Source organism: Podarcis bocagei (assembly GCF_964188305.1).
Source record: "Podarcis bocagei genome assembly, chromosome: 17".
In the NCBI taxonomy this organism is placed as follows: Eukaryota; Metazoa; Chordata; class Lepidosauria; order Squamata; family Lacertidae; genus Podarcis; species Podarcis bocagei.
This window is the reverse complement of record NC_138143.1, coordinates 15,834,967-15,862,026: the sequence shown is the minus strand read 5'-3', so window position 1 is coordinate 15,862,026 and position 27,060 is coordinate 15,834,967. Positions and strand designations below refer to the sequence as shown.

General features: G+C 41.7%; 2 protein-coding genes and 1 long non-coding RNA gene across 4 annotated transcripts in view; 1 reads left to right on the top strand and 2 right to left on the bottom strand.

Moving 5' to 3' along the window:
* The window catches only part of SAXO1 (stabilizer of axonemal microtubules 1), a 36,543-nt gene extending 35,540 nt beyond the window's left edge, over positions 1-1,003 (bottom strand). The window contains exon 1 of the mRNA XM_081176652.1: positions 778-1,003. Coding sequence (XP_081032778.1) covers positions 778-839 — 62 coding nt within the window. The 5' untranslated portion in view covers positions 840-1,003. The remainder of the gene's footprint in view (positions 1-777) is intronic.
* Positions 595-7,992, top strand: LOC308577113. Its single transcript, XR_014003452.1, has 2 exons — positions 595-726; positions 7,488-7,992. It is a non-coding gene; the product is annotated as an uncharacterized lncRNA (long non-coding RNA).
* HAUS6 (HAUS augmin like complex subunit 6) lies at positions 1,337-23,628 on the bottom strand. Of its 2 annotated transcripts, none has more exons than XM_081176277.1 (18): positions 23,290-23,628; positions 21,516-21,611; positions 18,820-18,898; positions 16,792-16,924; positions 16,469-16,616; positions 15,848-15,913; positions 15,500-15,554; positions 15,177-15,350; positions 14,196-14,389; positions 13,043-13,172; positions 12,360-12,462; positions 11,835-11,931; positions 10,292-10,358; positions 9,084-9,266; positions 7,988-8,123; positions 5,098-6,054; positions 3,023-3,984; positions 1,337-2,776 (listed from the first exon to the last, which is right to left on the bottom strand). In XM_081176277.1, exons 1-17 carry the CDS (start codon positions 23,418-23,420, stop codon positions 3,977-3,979), a joined length of 2,757 nt encoding a protein of 918 aa, XP_081032403.1. In that variant the 5' UTR covers positions 23,421-23,628; the 3' UTR covers positions 1,337-2,776; positions 3,023-3,976. The 2 variants fall into 2 exon arrangements, with proteins under 2 accessions (XP_081032403.1, XP_081032404.1); XM_081176278.1 differs by having other exon boundaries at positions 18,820-18,878; positions 23,290-23,429.
* Positions 23,629-27,060: the final 3,432 nt, after the last annotated feature.

The following is a 27,060-nucleotide window of genomic DNA, read 5'->3' as shown; positions in this document are numbered from 1 at the left end:
ATGCCATTTTAAAAAACAGCCCTTCCGGTTGGGTTAACGTAAAGCTGACTTGGCCTGTAAGATGATAAATCTATCAAATATACTGAAACATACTATGGAATCCTGGAATCCATTGTGCAAGGCACCTTTCAGACAACCCACTTTCATGTGTATTCCAGCTGGCAGGCTGCAAAAGCCGGGCTCACTGTGATCTGGGCTCACCCAATGCAGCAGTTTCGAAGCGAAGTAGTTACCTGATCTGCACTTAGGTAAGAAGCTGCTGGGAGAACCACAAAAGGTTTCCAACGGAAGAGTGACACAGAAATACAGTAAGCAAGTTACCACATACAGTCATACCTTGGAAGTCGAACGGAATCCGTTCTGGAAGTCCGTCCGACTTCCAAAACGTTCGGAAATCAAAGTGCAGCTTCTGATTGGCTGCAGAAAGCTCCTGCAGCCAACCAGAAGCCAGAAGCCCCGTCGGACATTTGCTTCCAAAAATAGTTTGCAAACCGGAACACTCACTTCCAGCTTTGCGGCGGACGGGAGCCAAAACATCCGGGAACTGAGTTGTTCCGACTTCCAAGGTACGACTGTAAATGGAGGGGGAAAAGTCACGTGGCTGCTCTGAAAATCAACTCATATACATCCTTGGCAACGGGACCATGGACCACAACACAGCAAGGAGAGATTCTGTCTGTCCATAACAGCTCTGCGAAAGCGACTTAACCGTGAATGGGGATGGAGGTGTGTATCTTTATCTATGATTGGGCAAGCCAGCACACAGCATATACATACCCACAGTCGCAAATCTCGCAAATGCATGGTTGGGAGAGACGTGAAACCGCTGGAGAAGCCATGGCTGCTGCAGTCCTGTTTCTTCTGGGGTGCAACCTGTAGGCTAGCTCTTCCTCATCTCACTGCAGCAGGTCACAAAGGAAGAAAGTATTCTGCACATCTCAGCTAGTCAGCTTTCCTAGAGCAGCACAAATTCTCTTTCCCCCTAAACTTGCTGCTGTTCAAGCCTCTACTAATCCAGGCCTGCTCTGCAAAGGACAGGGGACTCATAATATCCTCTTGGGGTGGTCACTTGGAGATCCTTTGTGAAGTCACCAAGGTAGACCTGGATCTTGCAGCAGCAAAACTGCCAAAAGCAGGACTTAGCACAGCCCCCACCACAAAACAGAGGAGGAATTCATAGCTCAATTTATAGCCAGCTCAATTTTAAATCTGGGAATCACTAAACTACTCCAGTTGTGAGCAACTGGAGCAGGGCTGCTTTAGAGATGCAAGCTAAAGGACCCCCATTTCAATATTTATAAAAGGAAAACAAATGTAGTTAATACAGCTGCAAACATTACTTGACAATACTTTTATTTGAGAACTGTTACCCTTCCATGTGGCGTTTCGAATCAGTCCTTTAAAAACCTTAATGTATCAATCAATGCCAAAGGCACAGTAACACATGAATATTAAATGGCTATTGTTTTCTTGTTTCTGTTCCTGTGGGCATTTGGGGCATATTTCCTGCAACATTGTCAAAACTACCTGTGAACATGGAGTGGAGCAAAACCCACACGCTGCCCACTAATATTGAAAACAGATCCGTACACATGTTTGATATTAGAACACTTCCTGTAATAAAAATGTTACTGAGACAGGCCACAAGACTTTTTGTATTAGGGAGAATATGTATATCCTGCTTTATAGACCCAAGAGTATCACAGTGGCTTACAAAATATCCTTAAATCTAGTACAGAGACAGAAATTAAATGGCACTCCACATTGAATCAGGATTACTTGGCCAGCATCCTTGGTGTCATCCTATCAGGTACCAAGTCCCAACAAAATATTTTGAGGCAAGGGAGCAAGCTGTGCAGCTGAAACGTATGAAAGAAGACATCTTCCCTTGCTGGCAGTTTCTTTTATAGGGGCTTTTCTACATTTACATGCTATATGAAAAAGTAGCAAATCTGACTTGGGACTCAGCTACACAGCTGCAAATAAAACATTTTAAATGTGTTGTAAAGTGCACTATACAAATGTGACACTAGATGGCGACAATGAGCTAAGCAAAATTAAAAGTATTTTTCCAAAACGTCATTTTTTAAAAAAGCATTTTCACAGCGTTTTCTATGTGTGTAGATTCCACCTTGAAGACTTAACTATGACACTATTTGGCTTTTCCAAATGAGAAAATTCTGGCAGGTCCACTTCCCCTGACCTGCATAACCCAAATGCTGCAATACAGCATGCAACAGGGAAATTTACTAAATGCTAGGGGCAAAAGCCCCTTCTGTGATCAGAGAGGCTCCCAAGTGCAGTTATATTCTCTTGTTAATTATGCTGTTTTAAATGTGCATTTTATTTCACTTAGGAATGTGTTTTTAAATGCTTAAGATTTTGTTAACTTTGTGTTAAATATGTATTCTGTAGTTGACCTCCTTTGTAATATTTTATTTTGAAATCTTTAAGATAATGTTTTAGTTTTCTATTTGACTTTCTTCATTGTTTTATTGATGTTTTAATGTGCTGCTAACCGCTTTGAGATTCTTAAAAATATAAAGCGGTATAGAAATGAAATTAATAATAATGGTTCATGAAGTATAGAAAATTGCTGCTGGAAAAATACTTTCCCAGCTCAGAAGCCACAGTAGTCACATGAACAGACCATCCACCATAAAGCTGGAGGGATGTTTAGGAGGAATTCAATGTGGCGCTAAGATGACTATTCCACCAGCAAAAGCATTTTGGACCACTCAGAACCAATGGGGGGCCTGCAGAAGTTTGGAAAGACCTGTTGTGAAGAAGAAGAAGAGTTTGGATTTGATATCCCGCCTTTCACTCCCCTTCAGGAGTCTCAAAGCGGCTAACATTCTCCTTTCTCTTCCTCCCCCACAACAAACACTCTGTGAGGTGAGTGGGGCTGAGAGACTTCACAGAAGTGTGACTGGCCCAAGGTCACCCAGCAGCTGCATGTGGAGGAGCGGAGACACGAACCCCGTTTCCCAGATTACGTGACTACCGCTCTTAACCACTACACCACACTGGCTAGCAGAAGGCCTTACCTGGGCTTTCGCTGGCAGGACCCATTAGTTGAATCCAGCCTAAAATAAGTGAACAGGCATAAAACACAAGTTGGGCCTCTTTCATAGCCTTAAATAAATTTACTTCATTCTTCCAAAGAGCCGAAGGAGGGAAACCCTTAAATCAGAAGATTTTATTGAGAGAGGTTTATTATGCTTTTTAAGATTTATTTTTAATAAATATTTTAAGACAAGTGAAAGTTTTAAGACAATACATTAGTTACTAGAATTCAGTTCATTGTCTACATGACCAAGCTATGTCTGGGCAAATGTGTTCTAACAAAGCAAGCTCTCCGTTTTTTAGATTAGTTCTTAAATACACAGCACATAACCTATTTTAGAGGGAGCATCTTGCAACAGCAAATATTAAGAGAAAACACAGAAGAGAAAGATGAAAACATCTGCGTAATGAAGACTATTCTTAAATCTGCGTAGATTCAAACACAGGAGGAAAAGTTGACATAAGAATGGGCAATTGGTTTAGCCAATTATTTACAAGAGCATTTCATTAAGAATATGTGCTGAAAAGGGTTAGAGCAAAATGAACTGTCAAAATCTAATTAGAATGCAGATATGATATGTAAAGGTGTACACAGATAATATTTGTTGGTTCAGTTTCTTAACACTCCATGCTTGTGAAAGTCTCAAATGGCCTCAATTTTTCAGGATCTCTTAATCAGTAAAAACAGAAGAGCACTATAATTGGGACTATGCAACAAACTAAGTCAGAGTTTGCACTGCTTAACACCAAAATCTCAATGTAAGCATGAGGTTTACCAAAAAAATAATAATACTTTAGGTAAAAGTGAAATGTTTAAGTTTCTGAATTTAGTGCTTTGTTATATAACCAAGGAATGTTTTCATCTTTACAGATCTTTGCAGATGAAGATTCTTTTACATCCAGTTCCATGCTACTTTTCTGAAAAAGAAACACATATGCCATTCAAAAACTTTTCAATTTTTTTAAAAAACTTGCCTAGAAATAATAGTCCTTTAGGCATAAAGTCTTCCAAGGATGTACCCTGTTATGTATGGGGTAGAAATCTATTACAAAGCAACCTCGGTTAAAACCTTTAAAACTTCAAGTAGTAAAAGGATATTTTTATGGTCATTTTGGCTAGTAGAATTTAGATAATATTAAGAATAAGATGGTCAAAATTGAGAGAATATGTTTCACATGTAAGAGCAGAAAATGAGAAATCATTTTCCTTGCACAAACGACGCATGCAAGATCTCTGAATACAAGATTGTTTTAAAAAATCAGCACGTGGATTTTGTTAAATAAAACTATATCCAGAGAACTTGTTGTGCAAGTGGGAACAAATGAGAATTAAACAAAGAAATAAAAAACAGACAGCAGACTTTCTTGCTCTAACACAAACTGGTCTGGGAAGTCCCCAAAGTTTAAAAAGCTGTTTGCTACATAGGAAATGGTGGGGCAAAAAACCCCAAAACTAGACACTACCTTGGATGTGCAGAATTAGTGGCATGCTTCTTTGGCTCCCGTCTCATGTACATAAGCCATTTCACACAGCTACTTGCTCCCTTGTGTACCTACTATGGCATGAATGCTTGCGCTAGAAAATGCAAATCTGAGCACAGCAGAAATGCAAGCTATTTTATCCCTTACAGAACTGTGCTAGCAGTTTGCTGGCATTCCTTAGCTTCTGCCCCACTCAGTATTAGAAAGTGTTCCATCACAGCAATCCTATGCCTGCTTCAGAAGTCCCATCATGTTCACTGGGGCTTGGGAACATAGGAAGCTGCTTTTTATCGAGTCTACATTGACTGACATCAGCTCTTCAGAGTTTCAGAGAGCGGGTGTGGAGACCCCTAACTGTGGATGATTAGGGAGAAAACCTGCCCCTTCTACGTACAAAGCAGATGCTCTAACCACTGATCAACTCTGCTTCCCCTGTAGGCAAACAAGAGGACTGTGGCCAAAATCACACACTGAAAACAGAGGAATGCCAACCCACCCCAACAAGGCAATAAAACACATTTTCATCTGCAAGATCCAACAGGTACTAACCATTTAACAGGTCTCCCCTATCCTGTGAGCCTGACTGCTCTCTCTGTGGGGTTGAAGGAAGCGAACCCAGGGGGGAGAGAAGGATCTCTCTTTCAAGTAGAGTCGTGTGCGATGGTTTCCCGGCAAGTTCCGCATCTGATGCATATGGTTTCCCCGAAGGGGTAAGAACATTGCAAGCTTCCAAGCTCGCCGGAGAGAGACTAAACTCAGACCTGCACCTTGGGATTTGTTTTTTAGAAGGCAGCGAGTTTTCGAGCGCAGATTTTTTCAACGTTTCCAAGCGCCTTCGAATAGATTGCAAATCCAGTTTGCACGCACTTCCTGCCACGCAGTCCGGCAAAGTGTTGCTGTCTTCTCTTACTTCATCCAGTTCAAAATCTTTACAGCTATTATTAAGGCTTAAGAGTGCCCCTTCCTCTGGAAGGGTTTCTTGAAGTATGCCCAGTTGGATAACTTCCTGGCTATCAGAGCAGCTTCCTATCGGAAGACCATCCCATGACACAGTTGTACTCATAGAAGAATTCTGGCTCACGTAAGGAGGCAAAGTCTCTGCCGCAATGCCATTCCATGGACCATTCTCCAGCTCACTTGCACGTTCAGTCTTGAGGCCGGGATCTGGACTTTTTGTTTCACATTTGCCTGAAACAGCGCCTGTTAACCCTTGCTTCCAAAACATCTCACCCATTGGCCCAGCAGCTGCTTGACAGGTCAGCAATTCGCTACAACCGGTAACCACCTGCTGGAAACAAAATGGAGACCGTGCATCCAGAAAAGGAGATTCTGCTGTATCAGACATGCATGAAGACATAAAGCATGCCATACTTGAATCTACTTGGTTTCGAGACGCAGGGACTCGTTCCTCCGGCATGTCTTTTATTGCTTCGGTATGATTCCTTTCCACACTTGAGGCTTCTTCATCCTGGATAGCTTTTTTCCAGGAGCTTCTAATTTCAGCAACTAAAATTCAATCAAGAGTAAGTGAAATGTAGCACTGCACTGGAGACCATACTCCTATCCAATGTGTTTCTATTGCACAGTTAGCATGTTACCTTCAAAACTAGCTAGGACAGCTAATATAAATATAAATATAAATATAAATATATTATTACTTATACCCCACTCATCTGGCCAGGCCTCCCCAGCCACTCTGGGAGGCTTCCAACAGGATATTAAAAACGTGATAAAACATCAAACACTAAAAGCTTCCCTAAACAGGACAGCCTTCAGATGTCTTCTAAAAGTCAGATAGTTGTTTACAGTGGTACCTCGGGTTAAGTACTTAATTCGTTCCAGAGGTCCATTCTTAACCTGAAACTGTTCTTAACCTGAAGCACTACTTTAGCTAATGGGGCCTCCTGCTGATGCCGTGCCGCTGGAGCACGATTTCTGTTCTCATCCTGAAGCAAAGTTCTTACCCCGAGGTACTACTTCTGGGTTAGCGGAGTCTGTAACCTGAAGCGTATGTAACCTGAAGCGTCTGTAACCCGAGGTACCACTGTATTTCCTTGACATTTGATGGGAGGGCGTTCCACAGGGCGGGCGCCACTACCGAGAAGGCCCTCTGCCTGGTTCCCTGTAACCTCACTTTTCACAGGGAGAGAACCGCTAGAAGGCCCTTGGCGCTGGACCTCAGTGGCCAAGCTGAACGATGGGGGTGGAGACGCTCCTTCCGGGATACTGGGCCCAGACCGTTTGGATTCCCTCGCTTCCTTCCACATGCAATGTCATCAGTTACTTAAGTATAAGGTCCTTAGAAGAATGGTGGATATAATGTCAAAGTTCAGGGAAGCAAAACTATTTGTACTGCCAGACTGTGACTGCTCTGCGTTTAAAAATCAAGTTCTGTATGAGCCAAACAGATTTTCTTAGCTTGAACTGCTCTGCTAGTCATGTGAACAGCAAGACAATAGGCTGAAGCATCAACCTCTGATCAGTGAAAAGGCTTCCCTCCTCCAGGCATATTTCACCAGGCATCGCCCACAGAATGGAAATGCCCGTTTTGTTGCCATAAGGAAAAGAAACTTACTCTTCATAAACAAAAAATGGATTCTCAGGGAGTGAAGGTAATACCATAGTCTGTGTGTGTGTTGTACAACAAATGAATTAGGCCAGTGTTTCCCAACCTTTGGTCTCGGGCAGCTTTTGGACCACAATTCCCATCATCCCTGACAACTGGTCTTCCTAGCTAGAGGTGATGGGAATTGTAGTCCAAAAACAGCTGTAAACTCAAGGTTGGGAAACACTGAATTAGGCTGCAGAAGAGTAAAGTTAAAAGTTGGAAAGAATCACCCCCTTTGGGAACTATTAGCATTTCTGCTAATCTGGCTCGTAACTGAACTCTGACCAACCATTGTTCTCCTCCTTTCCCACATGTAATTACAATTTGGCAGGTTATTCATACAGGCCAACATAGAGGACATCACACTTTCCCCCAAGAACAGCTGGAGTGATGAGAGGGAACAATTTACTGGCCTCTCAATGAGTCAGTCAGCACCAAAAAGGGAGCCTCCTAGTCCAGGGAGCCAACCAGGACAATTTCTGCTTCCTTCTTCCTGACCCTTTAAAGAAAAATGGACAGAGGCAGAAAGGATGAGGGTGTATCTGCAAGAACCTGTGTGTCAAAAGGTATCAGCTGCCATTGCCTTCAACACTTGAGTCCTAGAGGAAAACGTTGCCATCTAGCACAGAAGCATCACTGACTGCCCAAAATATCGAACGATTTCTCTGATGCCTTTAATTGTGGTGTCTATTCTACCTGTTCAAGAGAGAACGCGACTTCTTGTAAAATTCCTGCATCAGACAAAGGAATTACATTCCCTCAAAACCTTAACTTTGTACCAACTGGCATTGCAGGTAATTAATTAAAGGGTGGAATATTAGAGATACTCACTCAGATTTTCTGGGGTCCGTGGAATCTGTTTCTTTGTTAAGAAGGGATCTGAGATTAAGGTGCCAAACGGGTCCTCCAAATCCTGTCCTCCTCCTCGAGTGCTCTGGGGAGAATTAGATACTACTACATCTGCCATCTGCAAAAAAATACACACAAAAAAAACATAAAAGTAACACAGGTTTCCACAGGACCGGGTTCTACTCATGGGATTCTGAATCCAGCTTTGACAAACTATGGGACTATTAACATTGAGCTTTAGAGCAGCATTAGTAAAACTTCGACAGAAAAACTAGTTCTTTAGACACCTGCCAATGAAACAGTTTTTAAAGCAGCTGCTCAAGATGCAAGCAGATTTCCCAACTCTTTCCTAGGTGTCAAGAGACCAGGCTGAGGTCTGCACCTCTGATGAGGAATAGTGGGAGCCTCCCCCTCCTCTGACCAGGATCCTGAAGCTGCCCAGGAGCAGTAGAGCAGTATAGATTTGAAACAGTGGTTTGCAGAGGGGCATAGTTGGCAAGAACTGGGAGGGTGAACAGCAAAGTGAAGAAGAACTAGGGGGGGGGGGGAGAGAGAGAGAGAGAGCGCGCTAACAGACTCTCTCTCTCACTGGAAAGTGTCCAGCCTATCAGTCCAAGGTCACGTAGAGCAGATAAGGTGGCTACACAAAAAGCACGGTGGTTGCAAGATGGAAGTGATGGGACTGGGGGGGCAGGGAAGTGGGTGGAAACCTTAATTGGGAACACCTTTCCTCCGAGATGTTCTTGAGCTGTGATCATTAAAATCTCTTTAAATGGTTAAGAGACTGCTTTGGCTTTGTTCTGCTTATCCATGGCCAAAGGGAAGAAGGAAGTCCCTCCCCCACCTCAGACCTTCCAATACTGAATCCAGCTAAGCCAGGCATAGGCAAACTCTGGCCCTCCAGGTGTTTGGGACTACAATTCCCATCATCCCTGACCACTGGTCCTGTTAGCTAGGGATGATGGGAATGGTAGTCCCAAACATCTGGAGGGCCAGAGTTTGGCTATGCCGGAGCTAAGCAGAGCTGCTTGCCTTGTGGCAATTTTCTGGCTGAATCACATTCAAGGACGTCTCTCACCTGTTCCGCCAGTTGCTCTTGTGCCTTCTTCAGAGGATCTTCTCGTTTAACGGAAGATGGCGTTTTGAATGTATCAGCTTGTTTTTTCTTTGCTGTTTTTGCAGGTCTTGAACTTCTTCCTTTATATCTTAAGAGTTGATAACTAGAGTGATCTGCTGCCTTGGGTGTTTCAGTAACCAATCCCTGAAATGATGCAATTATTTGCACAAATGCTCAAGGACCGGTTTTAGATGCAAACTGTCGTTCTTGACAACATAACCACCATGGCAGATTTAACTGCAACAGACAATGCTGCAGTTTCCCAAATTATATGGATTCCCCTATTCAGAAGGGAGAAGCAGGTTTTGGGCTGTCACTACAGAAAAGCTTGGTGTAGCTGGTCTTCTTTAAGGTAAAAGATTTTATGATGTCGCAGCAACTAAGCCACATTTGCACCATATACACATTTTAAACATTTAATTTTAAAGATTTTAGGCCCTCTTTCAGGGTAGATAACCTCACAAGATAGCTCCCAAGTTAGCAATTATTGTTATTATATGGAATTATTTTATATATGGAAATGTTTTTAATTGTTTTGACACTTTTGTGTTTCCCCATTATAATTGTTTCATTTGTTTAATAAATTTCACGTATTTTATTGTTGTAACCTGCCCTGGGACGGGTGGTAAGAAATCTAATAAAGAACTAAAAACAGTACACAACATAAAATAAAATAAATAATGAAAATCAAGACAACTATTTAAAAATCCAATGAATGGCTTAGAAATATTTATAAATCTATTAGGCTATAGAATAAATAATTCCTTAGGCATAGCAGCACCACTGAAAAGGCCCTCTCTCTCATGCATGTCTACTGGCAGGCATATATGGTCTCAAGGCCATTAAAAGGTCAAAACCAGTAAAATAATCTTAGGATAAGGTTTAGCTTCTTCAAGGCAATGGCCTCTCTATGAAGTAATAACGTTTTTTGAAGCCGATCAATATCATGTGGAAGGCAGGGAACACTCACAAAATAGTCTATGTGCTGCCTCACACCCAGAGTAGCACTACTTCTTGGTGCCTATATTGTCTCCCTTCTCCTCCAACCAAAAGCAGAAATCACTCCCATCCACAAGCTGGGAAAGACAGAACCAGGCCAAATTATGACTTTACTCCAAGCTCTGTAACTCCTTGTAGACACTTCAGCTTTTCAAGAACAGTTAGGTTACCTTTTCCGAAGATACCCATGTTTCATTTTCAGACGCTGTGGTGAGACTGAAAGAGGGCACGACCATCCTGGGGGGGGTGAGGAGAGGTGAAAATATTACTAAATGCATACTGTTGATGCTCTGCACTTCATTCAGTCAAAAGCTGTATGCCCCGTATCTGTCCGTTACGATTTCCCTCAATTCGTCCCGGTCATCAAAAGGCAGTTTTATTATAGGGAGAGCTAGTGCCAACTAGAGCAAAGCTTTATCTCTATTTGAGTATCAGCCTCCCAGAAGTATAAAGGTGAATCTCATGAACAACAATATATGCACACGCAAAGAATTCAGTGCCTGGAAATATATGCTTCATAGAATGCTTTTAAAGATAGCTTGCACACAAATCGCAACTGCACACCATGCCACACAATCACAAATTGATGAAGACCAGTTTACGAACTGGTAGCAATCCACACAGAGAACTTCAAGCAAAATCAGTGTTTTACATATGGTAAGTACTGTATTTTCCCATGTATAAGTATATATAAATAGAGAAAATGGGGGGAGATTGTCCAGAGTTGCTGAGCTTTTTTGGGGGGAGATTGGCCAGAGTTGTTGATCTTTTGGGGGGGATTGCCCAGACGTGTTGAGCATTTGGGGTGGCGGTTTTGCCAAAAATCGCTCACCCGCAGGAACTCAACAGCCAACTGTCTGCACACTCGCCGAAAGCAAGCACCAATTGCCGCAGAAGCCAGTAGCCAGCGGACCTTGCAGCACCCACCAATCACCCACAAAAATGCCGCAGGCAATATCCTGTTTGCAGCAGCCACCAATCGCCCGTCCCACCTCTCCACTATCCATGTATGAGACGACCCCAAGTTTTTAGCACAATTATTTTAAGAAAATAACTTAAGTCTTATACACGGGAAAATACGGTATTTCCCCCTATTTGGATAAACCATTTATAGTCCTTTATAGGAAGGGCTACAGGAGCTGGAAGGTATGCCTCATATATAGCTGGGTCAATATTGACCTGTGCAGAATCAGTTGCACGCGTAGCTCAAATGATATTTCAAGCCTAAGAACTTCAGGGAGCAGCATGCATGTCTTACAGGGGGGGGGGGCGGACAACATTCTTCAGAGATGCTTCCCAAACCTGACAGGAGAAGCAGCAGCGCAAGTGGGGTCCTCCTCACTTGAGGGTAGCTTCCCATTACAAGAGAAACCAAGCATAAATTAATTCAGCTCTGCTGTTCCTCCTCTGCCCCCATATTGGACCTGGGCGCCTCCTGGGACTAAGGATACGTAAGAGACAGCAGGTAAGTGAAGCTATATAGCCTTAGAGCTCAAATCTAGATTTGCATCAGAAGGAAAAGACTGATTCGCATTGCATTTCCATGAGATGGTCACAGAACTATAAACAAGAGGTGAGATGTCTAGCAGTACTTCATCCCTGTATAATACCTGCTCCTCCAATTTTCAGACTTGTGTCACATTCAACACACACACACACACACACACACACACACACACACCTTTGATGCATAAGGACATATTAAAGCCATACCTCTCTGCAATTCCCCCATCTGAACTACCTTGACATCTTGATGCTTTGCCAGGAAGCTCAAGTTCTGTTTTCTGAAAACTCTTCTTCTTGGTAGAATCTAAAAATACATTTTTACAAAGAGAATCATGGCTTTTCGAGAAGTGCAAATTTGTTATATCTACTAGATTAGAATACCCTAATGCAGGCATCCCCAAACTCGGCCCTCCGGATGTTTTGGGACTACAGTTCCCATCACCCCTGACCGCTGGTCCTGTTAGCTAGGGATGATGGGAGTTGTAGTCCCAAAACATCTGGAGGGCCAAGTTTGGGATTCCTGCCCTAATGACTAATACTACATGCCTCAAATATTGTGCCCATGTTAGCAAGATGATTAAAAAATTATGGCTAATGATGATAATTTTAAATGTATAAATATGCAAAGAGGAAGACAGACATGTCTGCGACTGTTGCCATCGAAAGCCCTTATCCATGCTCTGAGGCTATGGATCTCAGGGCAGGATTGATAAAGCTGCTCTTCAGATTTACCTGGAATTGATGCAGGGTACTGGCAGAAGACACTGCTTTTATAAGCTTCCTCGGTAGCAGGAGAAAAAGAAAGGGGAGACATGGCTGGTAATAAGTCAAGTGCCTTAAAAAGAAAGACATTCAAAAAGTTATGTTAAACAATATTTTTAGCTCTGAGTAATATATCGTCAATATTCCAGAAAACTTAAAATTCCTACAAAATTTTAAAACCACACAGGCTCTTTTCAAAATCTAAAAGGCTGCCCTTAAGTTTTACCATTTCAATAAACATTTGAAATATAATAATAATAATAATAATAATAATAATAATAATAATAATAATAATAATAAATTTTATTTATATCCCACCCTCCCCAGCTGAAGCTGGGCTCAGGGCGGCTAACAACACTAAAATAGTGCAACATTCTAAAAACATTATACTTACAACCTTACAATAGTAAGGGGTCATAAGTTTGGCTCTTTAAGAAGGTTCAAATCAAGAGAATTAACCATTGCAAAATACTTGAGGATTTTACCAGCGTCACTACCAAAAAGTGTGTTGGTCAAGTTAAACAATTAGTATAACAATAAGGGGACTGCCTTCGGGATTTTTAAAGGCAAATTGTTTCAATTAATTTTCTACAGAAAACATACATTTTTAAAAATCAACACAAGCCTTTTACTCTCCCTGAAAGGATACTTACAGGATCTGGATTTTTAATTAAATGAAAAGGTGACTGGCCAAGGCAATTTTCCCACTTCAAATCCCATTCCTGCTGTTTTTTAGAAATAGACTGCTTTATTGATACACAATCTTCACGTTTTAATTTTTGCCTGTAAGAATTGAAGAATAACCAACATAGTTACTACAAAGTGTTTTATTCAAGCAAACTGAGATTTCATGAACAAATGAGTTATATCAAGTGAATGTATCTGCTATAAATTACACAGCAGCTGTGCCTTAGCTAAAGTCTAGTTGTGAACCATAATTAGAGTAAGCAGAAAGAAACTGCAAGACCACAATATATAAGTTTCATTTACAAAAATCTGAAGCTATTTGATACTCACAAAAGTACCGTATTTTTTGCACCATAACACTCACTTTTTTCCTCCTAGAAAGTAAGGGGAAATGTCTGTGCGTGTTATGGAGGAAATGCCTACGGGTAGCATGCCTACGGATTTTCCTCCTCTAAAAACTACGTGCGTGTTATGGTCAGGTGCGTGTTATAGAGCGAAAAATACGGTAAGTTTGTGTCTTAAAAAGTTAACAGTTACTAGACTACTAGTATAGACCTGAAAAGCAAGAATACTCACCAAAAGGCAATTGAAATGAGCTAACTGCAAGTTAATAAAATCAGAAGGTAAAGAGTACAGGTCCTCTGTTTAAAATAGAATCTGGACACCAAGACATACAGGGAGAAAGGAATTTTGTACTCCAAGTTCAGATCCATCAACTAGTCCAGAAACAAATGTGCTTGTATGCTTCCCACTCTTTTCTATTCCGTTTCTGAATACCTCCAGCGCTTGTTAAACCACACTTTCCTCATGGCATCCAAACCAGAAAACTCTGATTTAAGCAAATCGTAAAAAAAAACAGGAATGTTCCTGGTTTTAGGGATTACTTAAAGCAGTTTCCTGGTTCAGATATCATGAGAAAATTGACTTAATAAACCATAGAAGTATTGACTTAAGGTCGATAACAGAAGATGGGGCATAGTTTGCTCCAGATCCAGGAAATCATGGTTTACCAGACCCTTACATCTAAGCCAGGCCAGTAAGTCAGTTTATTCATGCCACAAGTATGTGAAAAGCGGCTGTGCATGTAAGGATATGCAAGCCACAGACTTCTGAACTCACCTCAGTGACTTAAGACCCTGTAAATTAACATTCTGGTATTTGGTCTTTCCTTCCATGTACTGAAGATCCAATTTTAGTGCATTCTTGTCAATGCGCCAGCGCTCATGCATCAGTATTTCCAAAGCTTTGTTGAGTAAGTGGACAACCGTTAAAACGTTTAGTTTTCCTTCTTCATAGACATTCCCTACATGAAACTGCAAAACGTTGCAAACAAGGGCAGGAACTGATTAATACAGAAATACATCGTCGTAACACCCCATTCCTCTTTCAAAAACTGAGCAAAATATAATGGGATAGTGAGCCATGCAAGACAAATGGAGTGAAGACCATGATTTAAGAGATAACTGAGTGCCTGTGGCTTGAGATTCAGGGCTGTAGATTGCTTCTTTATGCCATGGGCCTGGAAGTCAAAGGGGGAGTGGCTGAAGGGTAAAAGAAAAAGACATCACCAATTTTACATTGTGATTTTTCAAGGGACTACCGAGAAAGGGGCACCAAAAGACTTTTGGCATCATGCTAGTGTATGCTTGGGAGCAATCAGTAAACTTCTCTTAAATTAAAAATTTGCATGGCAAACAATTTAAATTGGGGGGGGGATCTCTTGGGGGTAGTATGCGACCCGTGGGTTAGTCACCCCTGCTTATTACAGATGAAGGGTGCCGATATATGCATGGAACTTCGTCCAACCCAATGATCGGTCAGCTGCAAGGAGAGCCTGGCTCACGTAAGCCCAACTCAGTGTAGGGGTCGAATGATCTTGCAAGAAGTACAACTCTTAGAACAGAGCTCTTTGATTTAAGTTTGATTACATCTTCACTATACTGCAGATCTTTCCCTGCATTTTGTCTTAACAAAGTTGCTAATCACAACAGCTAGGGGACAATGAATTTCAGACAACTAAACGAAACAACACCAGACAAGAAGAAAAAAAACAATTCTACAGAAACAGTGGCGTAAAAACAAAGATGCAAAGAAACTTACTTGGTGCATATCCTTTTCAACTTTTTCAAGTAGAGGCCTCGGAACATTAATAGCGACACTTGTGCCATCTAATACGTACTGGTCAATATGACCTTTGACAACTGAATCTACAACTTCTATTTCTTTTTGTAGACGTGCAAGTGTTTCCGTTATCTGTGCCCATAAACAGCGAACCTTTGGAAGTAAAAGAAAGCGGGGGTGGAAACGAGAGCGAAAATGAAATACTTTGAGAAAGCAGAAATATGCATGCGCGTAAAATGACAGTCCTGGGAGGCAGGGCACCAGATGGTGATAGTTGGAATTACATGATCAAATATCCTCACCTTCTCAACTCTCTCTGCAGTGTTGTTCTGACTTGGATTAAGGCCTTTCTCCATTCTAGCCAGAAAGTGAAAAACACAAAAAGTGTGAGCCAATGGTATAATTTGAGCTACAGAAAAGCTGACTCACATATTCTGGTGTCTTTTGCTAACAGCTAATCTGTAGCCATTGAGAGCATTAGGCATGACAAGAGCGTATCACATACAAGTCAACACAAAATGCTTCCTTCTCCCACTTCTCATATCTGCCAGGTATTATGTTGTAATGAATATGTGTTAACACCACAACCAGGGCAAAAAAACTCTAAACTGAAACTTTCAAATGAAAGCAAGCTAAGAGGGTACACTTACTTTTGGAGTTGCTTGTCCAGATCTGCATTTTCAAATTTTAAATCTCTAATTCGCTTACTAAAATGCCTGCAAACAAAGAAGTAAAAGCCAATAGCTACAGGTAAAGATTCTTAAATGTACAATTCTCCCAAAAGCAGCTGATGAAGAGCAAACAGCATTTTTTCCTTAAGCCCCAAACCCCCAATATGTGCTTCACATAGTTCACGTGTTTACTTTTTTAGTAATATGCAATTCTAAGATGGCAGCTCCCTAAAAGTTTTAGTTGGTTTGTTTGTTTGTTTGTTTGTTTGAATCAAGAAGCCTTTTTTAGCTACACAGGCCTGCTCCCTAGGGATTTACTCCTATTCTCCCTGACATCTTTGTAGAGACTGCCCTGTCTCTTGGCAGGATCATGCATTTATTTGGCTTCTAGTCTTTTTTGAAGTGCTAAGATTTTGTCTTACATTTTTGTAAGTTTCATACTTATTTTTTTATTTGAATTGTGTATTTGTGTGCTAACCTTTGTGAGGGCGTCTTTTGGCTGGAAGGCAGCACAGAAACGAAAACTCAACAATCTCAGCTATACGGTTGTTTGGATCACTCAAACTGCCACAACTTACATGTTATAGAAACTCTACTTACAATGCTTTTTTCTGCAATTCTTGAATCAAAGTGTCTTCCTTTTGCAGACTGTGTAAAAATCTGTTTTGTGCTACATGATATTTTGCAACTGCAATGTTCAAGTCGGGAGGTCTTGAGTTCACTGCTTCTGGATAGGATATGTCAGCACCTACAATGGAAGAAGCAAGTTTCTCAAGCCTTTTGTTCATGGGCCCCCCTTCATTCTGTTTTTTGATCCCTTGAACCCAGTATCAACTACATGTCCTACAGTTTATTTCCCACGTGGTGTGCATATAAAAAAAGCTAGTTTGGAATAGAAAGCCTCCCAAGAAATGATTGCTTACCTGCAGAATCTACTTTAACATGTTGCATTATGACATATCTTGCGAAGCAGTACATTAGATGAATGAACTTAGACCCACCGGGAGAAAGGAATAAAGATGCAACAACTGGAGGAAAGCTGTTTCCACATTCGTCCTGGGGAATTAAAAAGATAAAAAAGTGAACGGAGGAAGTGAACTGCAGCCTACAACTCTCTCTCTCTCTTAGATTTAAGCTTTAGCTACTACCTGTTTGTAGCACTAATACAATCGGCAAATAAAACAATACCAAGTAGCTTTGACAAATCAGCATACTTTGCTTCACCATTTCCTAAGGCTTGTACCAATACCGAACTTCTGGTTGTATTCCTTTGTTATGATTTTTAATTGTTTTACTGTAGGTTTTAATTAAGGATGTTGAGTGCCCCAATGGATTTGTTGTTGTAGATCTAAGTATGTATCGATTTTATAGCTGTGTGCTGCTTAGAAGCCATTATGACATTTAAGTGGTTTATAAATTAATAAATAATATTGTGCCTGAGCCACAGCTCACAATACACCTTCCTCCCTCTGCCGAGAGAGAGGGGGAAAAGAAGAGGGGGAGGGAGGTGCTCCACCACCACTCAGCATGCAAGGTCCACAGATTACTTCCCCACCCCAGGGAATGTGGCACTGGACAGAACAGAGGTAGCCCACCCCATCACTGGTCTGAACGAGGCTGTACTTTCTGAAGGAACAGGCATACAGTCTAGAAGTACTCCTTGATTCATCACTGCCACTGGAAGTGACAGTAGTGATCTCAGTAATTAGGAGTGCTTTGTAGAGTTGGAAGGGACCCCAATGGGTAATCTAGTCCAAGCCTCTGAAATGCAGAAATCCCAGCCAGGAGAGGAAGAGGGCCGTGAAGTCCAGACCCCCAAAGCGGCCCAGTGTTCAAAGGAAGCACCTGTGGAATGAGAGCAGCCCGTCCATCACTCCGACCGGCCCCCATGGTTACTTTGGGGATCAGCCAAGTAAGAATGGTGGAGGCCCCCCAGGATCTATGTTGGCGATTGCATGTTGTTGTTGCCGTTTGTAAACCAGTTAAAGTAACAACCAGAGTGCCATCCCTGCCTCCCCCATCAGCAGCTGTTCTGGGACGAGAAGGGATTCCCAGACATCATTGCTGTGCTAACAATGGCCATTCCTGGACAGGAACAGCTTAGTTACAGCGACCCATGTAGCATCACAACTGGATTTTTGTAGAAGTTAAGACAGGCTCTGAAATTGGACACATTTTGTCACAGGCTAACAACTTTTATTTTTACACGCTTTCCCAAATGTTTTCCCATGGAAAACATCAATTTTTTTCTCTGATAATAGTTTTATCTGTTTTTATTTGTTATCTTTTTGTTTTTTATTATGGTTGGATATCATTATGGTATTTTGCTACTATTATTATTATTCAGCCCATCTGGGGGCTCCCAAAAACACAATAAAGCATCAAACGTTAAAAACTTCCCTGAACAGGGCTGCCTGTTTATTCATATTCCAAACAAATGAAGGAATAGCTTCTGCTGTGCTGAATCCCACCCAGCATGACTTCATCAAATGTACTTTTATGTCGGCACTGGGTGTTTCAAATTCAATCCCACGTGCTGCAACCATAGGATTGCAAAGCCATATTTAAATGCCCTGTTTAAAAACTAAAGAGAGGTACCAATGTTCTGATCCTGGACAGCAACAATTTAAACTGACCAGCTACTTTTGGGGCTGGCAAGGAAACCTCCCCAAAGGAGCAAGTACTGGAGGGAGGAATCTTCGTCCACACTCCTTTCTGGCTCTCCTTTCAAACAGTTTCTATCATTTGCTGACAACTTGAACTACTTGAGTTGTTGCAAGATTATGAAAGCGTGAAAAAGGTGAAATGGTGGAGGCAGAGAATAGGGCATGAGAGAACTCTCCCTCTCAACACCTAGAGTCAGAACACAAAGTCTGAAAGGAATTCTCATAGACCACCAATATTTATGGGGCAAATATGTGAACCCCTTTTTCATTCTTACCGATACTTACTGAAATTCTTCTTAGCCATTCGTAACTATGTTTCCTGAATTCAGAGTCTGTCTTTTTATCTGTTGGAGGAAAACAAAATCTTTCCAGGGAAGGGAAAGAAGTCAATTTCAACAAACGTTCAATGAATCAGATATATTTCTCACAAAAGATAGCAATACAAAAGGCTCAGTGTTCTCTAAACACATTTGCATTAACAAAGACCTAAGTATCCCACCTAGGATAGAGTTTGCATAGACAACAGTTGTAGTCAATTTTCAGGCTGGCATTGATAGTACTAAATCATCCCCAACCCCTGGCCAAGCTGATGGGAGGTGGAGTCCAAAAACTTCTGGAATGCACCTTGTTGACTACCCCTGTGCTAAGTAATAGGCAAGTTATGGAGACAAGAAGAGGCATGTTACAATTACAGCAATGTGTTCCAAATGGGCAACCTCTGAAGAATTTTTGGAAGCTTCAGCTGATGTGGAATATGTAAACAAAGGGTTTTGGTGTGTGTTCACCCAAGAGAACATGCGCTGACTACTTTCCAACTGCTGCACAGGCTTCCAGTTCACTTCCAAACACAAGCTGACATACAAGTCTCTCACTACATGACTTGGGCCCAAAATACCAAAAGGAGCATCGTCTCCAATATAAATCTGCCTAATCTTAAGATCTCCAAGTCCCATCAGTGATGAATGACAAATAGCTAGGAGACAAGCACCTCTCCTAGGGTGCTGTGGCAGCACCTAGACTGATAAATTCCCTGCCTTAGGAAGTCTATTTGGCCTGCTTTCTCTTCAGCTTTTGTCACATAGTTAAGCGGGGGTTGACAAAATATAGCTGGCTTAACGGCCAAGCATTAGTTTCTACTAGCTAGCTGTGCAGTCTAGTCCCACTATGATAGCACAATAATATTACCTGAATTTATCAATAAATATATTATCTGGAAAAAACATATATCTTAAATTGATATAGCTTGAGTTTTTTAAATTCTGTTTTTAACTAGAGATTTATTCCACAGCCTTTCCTCCCTCACTTTCTCAGGTTTTTTGTTTTCCCACCCAGCCAGTCATTTTGTCTCCAAAATCCTATCTACATGTTTCGTTTGGAAATAAATCACTATCCATTGCTTTTGTGGATAGTTAGAACTTAATGACTGCAAAAAAAGCAGATAAAAAGAGATCAAGTTCCATTCTGAATGCCCACAGCCTTGTTTAAGCTAGAATTCCTGCTTGCTACAATAGATTGGCATTTGCATAAATAACTGAACACTTATCATCTTACCAAGCAACTGGCTTCCTCCATCTGCATCTTTTGAAACTGAGCTAACCATGACAATTAGTAAAGCTTGAAAGCTTTTTATCACCTAATTCACTTGTCAGAACAGAAAATTCTGGCACATGACTTAGTCTTATCCCAGCAGGTATCTGACCTTTCAGAATAATTTATTTTAGTGAACTGATCTCTTGCTTTTATATACTTTCCTGAGTGCAAGTATTATTTAACATAGAAGCCCTTACTTCTGAATAGACATTTGAAAGATTGCACTGTTAAATGCACTGCTATGTTTTATAAGTAATAAATTGTGTAATCGTATACAGTGGTGCCTCGCAAGACGAAAATAATCCGTTCCGAGAGTCTCTTCGTCTAGCGGTTTTTTTGTCTTGCGAAGCAACCCTATTAGCGGTTTAGCGGCTATTAAAGGCTTAGCGGCTAAAAGGCTATTAGCGGCTTAGCGGCTTAGAAAAAGGGGGGGAAGCGGGGAAAAAATCGCAAGACTCGCAAGACGAAAACGTCTTGCGAAGCAAGCCCATAGGGAAATTCGTCTTGCGAAGCGCATCGAAAAACGGAAAACCCTTTCGTCTAGCGGGTTTTTCGTCTTGCGAGGCATTTGTCTTGCGGGGCACCACTGTATTCCAAACACTGAATACTATATTGTTACAAAGATATTATTCATGACATCAGTTGGAAAAGAGTTCTATTGCTCATTGCTATCAGTTTCCAGCACCCTGTGACCTCAACACCACAAAGAAGATCTTGCAGGAGTTGCAACTAATCTCCAGAAAATGTGCAGCAAGTCCCTTGTTAGCTAGTTTTTCCTCTCAAACAAAGGCTACACACAGAGAGAGCAGCAGCAGTAAGCTTAAAATCTCAAAAAATGATGTGAAGAAATGGAGGAAAGGATGTTAAATTAACAAGTACTACCTACACATTCCTCTAATTCTATTAATCACATCCACAAGAATTCTTCCCCCTGCCTTGTGCACAATATGCATCCTTTTGGTGGGCAGAGGAGGAGTAGAAACAAACATTATGGTTATCTCCTCTGCAGCAAGACTAGACCTCTACTACTTGTGGGCTGGATATTACACTATTTTCTTTTAATGGGGAGCAATACGCCAGTCCCACAAAGGGATAGCAATGTACAATTTCTCCCCAGAGGAAGGCTGCTACTAGCAATTGTGGGCTGCATAGTTGCTGGGCCCTTGGCCACACAGCTATCAAACTGGCAAACACCCTGTTACCCTTTTCTGCAGGAAAGGGTGCAAAGGCGCTGCCTGGCAGAGACCAACTACATTCTGGTGGCCACAATTTTTAGTTTGGCTTGTAAGGCCATCCAGAAGTTGTGGACCCGTTCATAATTTTGTCTATAAGAAAAAGCCATTGAGTAATAAAGCATCCTTTAAATGAAGTTAAAGAGAAATGACACTCACCTGAAAATCTCATTACAACGAGACTGGTCTACGTTGGAAAACAGGAAGTGCACAACGATACTAAATGCATCTTTGTTCGGTTTATCAAACATGTTCCTAAAAAAATAAAAAAAATATGAAAACCAGAAAACCAGTAAAGGAAACAATTGCCCCATGCACAAACCTCAGCACCCACCAGGATTGCCTCCTTTCCTCCCTTAGAGGGCCCTTCAATGCACTGATAGCAGCTCACAAAATAACAAGATTTATAGAGAAGCAGGTTGTTGTTTTTTGGAGCAAGAAATGGGATTAACATCCAACCATGCTTCATTTCCCCTCTTATAATAGCACATTTGAAACTTACAGGAGTGCTACAAGGCCACAGTCCTGCACTATTAATTCTTTCCCATGATCCATTTTAGTGTCGGTAAATACAATTTGCATGAACGTGGACATTCTTTTTTAATTTTAAGGGAGAGAGGTGCAGTGATGGCAATACTTCATCTACCAACATTTGCCCGCCAGAGGTGTGCTTAAGGAACACGAGTACTTGATTTTTAAGACGGTACCGTATCTTTTTCAAAAAACCACTACCATAAACAATATACTCGAATAAACCCCCATAGCATTTTAACCCCCACCAGCGCTGTTGCTTCTAGGAACTTGTGTGAGATGTACACCCATTAAACCAGTGGGTCTCCAGCTGCTTTCAAACTACTGTACAATTCCCATCACGGAGTCACAGAATTGTAGAGTGGGAAGGGACCCCTAAGGTCATCCAGCCCAACCCCCCTGCAATGCAGGAATCTCAGCTAAAGCGGTCTTGGCAGACAGGGCTGGATTTAGGTTTAATGACACCCTCAGCTCCTGAAGGTAATGCGGCCATTTATATGTCCAGCTGTGCTTTGTCAACAACAAATTGTTGCTGTTTCTTGCATTGAATATATGCTATATGGTCAAGGACATTAATAGACAGAATATTAAACTGTTTTTATATGCAACAACAGCGGCAAGAATATTGTTGGCCCAGAAATGGAAGCAAGAAGAAATACCAACGAAAGAAGAATGGCAGACAAAATTAGTGGACTACGCAGAACTGGATAAAATGACAGGAAGAATTATTTGAAACCTGTGGGACCAGAAATTCACAGAAGATTGAAATAAATTTACAAATTATTTGAAGAGCAACTGTAATCAACAAATTACGCTAGTAGGACTACAAGAAGTTTTGTAAGGAGGAACATATGAAATATTGCAAAGAAGAGAAAGAAGAGAGGTATTGGTTATATTTATGTAATAGTGAAAGTAAGAAATGTAAATTAAGTGGAAAAGATTGGAAAATTTTCAGATGTGATTAATGGAAGTCAAAAAAATTGTATAAGATATAAAAGGATGTTTAATAATTGTTGAAAATGATATGTTAAAAAGCCAATAATATTTATATGTGTGTGTGTGTGTGTGTGTGTGTGTGTGTGTATAAAAGAATATGTGCTATATGGTAATTTATGACCTAAAGCCATTTGTACATCACAAAATATGTATTTTATCAAAGTAACTGTGGAACTGAAATACCGCTGTTGAACTGAAATGCAATTAAGAAAAAGTATATTAATACTGTAGTGAAATTTGGGGGGGCCAAGAAAGTGGGGGCCCCAACCTCTGCTTAAGAAACCTCCAAGGAAGGCTGAGGACAATGGGAGTTGTAGTCCAAAAAACAGCCGGAAACCCAAATTTGGGAAACGCAGCATTAAACAAAGGTCAGTTTAAAAGAAAAAAGAAAAAAAGGCCCACTCACACGCCCAGGCCGAGATGCGTGGAGACCCTCCCGGCGGCGGCTTTTTCCGGGTCGAAGCCCAGCGCCAGAAGGTAGAGCCAGAGGTGCTCTTTCTCCCAGGCGGGAGGAGGCGAGAGCTGCTGCGCGCTCATGGCCGCGAGGCGAACCGGGGCTGACCCGTGTCTTCCTTTCCTCACGTGCAGGTATATCCTCCGCGTCAGCGCTCTGCTCTTCCTCAAGGGTTCCGCCTTCGTTCGCCAAGCCCTTCAGCTCCTCTCAGAGGCGCCCTTCTTTTTCAGCCTCAGCCGCCGCCTCGCCCACCACCGCCATTGAGGCTCAAACCGCCAAAAAAGAAAACGGGGAGGGGCGGCGAGGCGCGCGCCAGCCAATCAAAGAGAAACTTGATTGGCTCCAGCCAATGGGGGGGGGACCGGCATGCGAGTTCCCAGCATGCACCGCTTGCCGGAGACATATACTGTACCCGACTCTCAACCGAGGCACGCTGGCGTAGAGCTACGAAAATGGTAGAGGGAACTACTAGTTAAGTGTCTGCCTGCTGCGCGAGGCTCTTCCACAGGCGGAAAGCGGAAACTGCTCCTTAGCAACGGAGGGGGAAAATTTCCCACGGGCTTTCAATCGGTGCTGGATTTATGTATAAGCTAGCTTAGGGCCCCACTCTCTTGGGGGCCCCAAAAAAATTTAAAGGGGAAAAAACCTGGATGTACAATTCCAAAATATAAGATGAAAAACAAATAAAATAAATCCTACATACAGCAACAGTGTTTTGTAAGTCCTGGGGCCCGCCTGCTAGCCTGCTCCCTAAAATATCCCTGGTTTGCTCCTTTCTATATATAGGGTGCCTACATTCTGTTATTTATAATTATTAGTAGTTTGCATCATATATTTACACCTATTATTATTTCATGTTATAGCAAGTTTCAAGAGACTAGGTTGAGTGTAAATTGTGTTTCTAAAGGAACTTTTGTTCTTGCTAAATGCCAATGTGTTTGCATTATTAAGTTAGTTATGAATAAAAATTTAAGTTAGAGATTAATAATTATTTCACTAGTAATATACTTCTTCTTAAATGTATTTCACTAGTAATATACGGTACTTCTTTTTAATAGATTTCAGTTCAACAATTACTTTGATAAAATACGTATTTTGTTATGTGCAAATGGCTTTAGATGCCTATGAGGTCCATAAATGACCATTGCGATAGGAATTTTGAGGTCTTAGATATATGGTAATGTTCATAACCGCACGTACATAGATCAGCACAGGAAGACCGACATGAAGCCATTTTGATTCCTAAACTGACCAAATGTTTTCTCTGAAAGGTCAAACTGGAAAAGCCTCCCCATTGTCTTTTCCTTCACAAATCCTGTCTTAAGGGTATGTCTGTGTTTGAATAGGGTGTGAGCCTGTGACCTGGCCTAGGAACTAAGTATTTATCACTACAAAAGAATGGCCAGGCTCCCCAGGCAATCCAATCAAGTAACCTGCCAGACAGGAGATAAATAAGGACAGGAGAAAAAACAACATTCAAATGTTCTGTTTTAGACCGCCTTTTCTGTGATGTAGGTGTGATGTATCTGAGGGGTGGTCTTAGGTTACACCCCTTCTGTGATGTATGTATGATGTTTCTGGGGGTGGTCTTGATCTACAGGGTGGCAATTTCAAAAGTCTTTATAAGGGACTTCCGGAGGCGGCGCGCTCAGCAATGGCGGTCCTCTTCAGCTGCTGAAGAGGGGCTCCGCGGAAAAGGGTCGTGCGCTGCGGCACAGCGACGACCCATCCAGACAAACCACGGGTAGAGTGAGCTCGTGGCCGTGGGGTTCGGCGGGCACCAGAAGCGACCTCGGATACGTAGAAGAGACCCCGTAAGGGGTATCGGAACGTGGAGGGGGTAGCGGTGCTGTGAATCCATCGCTCTTTCCGCGGAAGCGAAGCCGCGCGGCTGCTGCTGATTAGCGCTGACCTTTCTTCCTTCAACAACTGAATTGAAACAACTTACTCGTGAGTAAGAAATCTAAAGTTTTATTTGGAACTAATTTGGTGAAATTCGGCTGAAAGCGGGAGACGCTAAAAAGGAAGTCAGTCTTCCGGCTCTGCTTAAAGTGCCAAGCAAAGACTTTTCTAAAGCGGAAGCATCGAAAGGAGCTTAAAAGAAGTTGGAATTTACTTTGCAAACTCGATCTAGACTGCTTAAATCTTAAAAAAAAAGTTATAACAGCATCGTAAGTGGATTAAAACTGTGGTCTCTCTTCTTCCCTGCCTGTGGATTACAAAGTCTCGAAACCCGGCTCCCGATCTGCCTGGATATAAATTGTATCGGACTGCGGTAACTGTATATAAAACATAAAAATAGATCGGGCTACTTTGTATTTGGAAAAAAAGAGAACTGTTGCATGCACCTTTGTTTGAGAACTATTATTCTCTGCAGTTAAAAGTCAATGGAAGATCCCCCTGTTTTGGATGTTATTTAACTTTTATTTTTTCTTTCTCCTTCTTTGTGGGAATTTAATGGCGGAAACTCTTTATCCTTCTCTCCTAAATTTGTTTTTGGGAGCTCCCCCTACTGGATTATAGATTTAATAGTCTCTGAGAACTGCCGGTTTTTTTTCTGGATGTTTACTCTCTCTGGATTGTTTCCCATGGGATTTACAATTTGACCTTGATCCTGGGACAGCTGTGGAATGAGTGGCGCACCAAAAACAAGGGCTGCAAAGAAAGCAAAACAATCTGAACTTGTGCAAACAACTTTGCCTGGACAGCTACGCAGATCGTCTGTTCCAATAGTGACAGGTCTGCAAGAAGGACAAATTATACAACCACCCTTAGGGGAGATGGCTGCTGGAGGGATAGATCCTGTTTCTAAAGAAATATTGGAACAACTGGCAGCATTGAATAAGAAAGCTGACGAACAGGCAGCTAGATTTGATGAACAATCTGCTAAATTCGACCAGGTGACGGCTTCCATCAATAAATTGACAGACCAGGTCACTAAAAATACACAGGCAATAAGCAATATTGAAAAGGCCACAACAGAAAACCGAAAATTAGTTGAAGAAGTAAATACAAAAACAGACGAAAACAAAAAGAGAATAGAGGAACTGAGAGGGGAGGTGAGGCCACTGAGTAGACAGGTAACTGAACAGCAAGCGTACCTGTCCCTGGCAGAATTGAAAAACAGGGAAAATAATCTCAGATTGAGAAATATTCCAGAATCAGAAAAAGAGGACCTGATTGGCTTTTTGACAACAGAAATCTCCAAATTTTGGGGATTGACAGAAGAGAAGGACTTTAAAATAGTCACCGCTTTTAGACTGGGAAGAGTGGTCAAGAAGGATAAACCAAGAGATTGCTTGATCATTTTGAGATCAAAGCAAGAAAAAGACAACATACTCGGCCTACATTTTAAAAATTCTTTGGTGATACAGGGAAAGACGGCAGAAATCTTCAGAGATATACCAAAACAGCTTTTGGATTTAAGAACCACGTATAAAGACCTAGCAAGCCTACTGAGAAACAATAAAATCCCTTATAGGTGGGAATTCCCTCAAGGACTATCTTTTACCTTGAAAGAGAGGAAGGTAAGAATTAGAACAGCGGAGGAGCAAGAAAAGTTCCTAAACGATCACGGGGAGGACCTTCGGAAAGGAGTAGCAGGAGCCTGGCCACCTCCTTCGTTTGGTTTCAAGCCGGTTCCACCTCCAGGTGAAGAAGACAAAGGAGACACCCCTACTGACAAATAAATTGATCCAGGATGTCTCTGCAGTTACTTAGCTG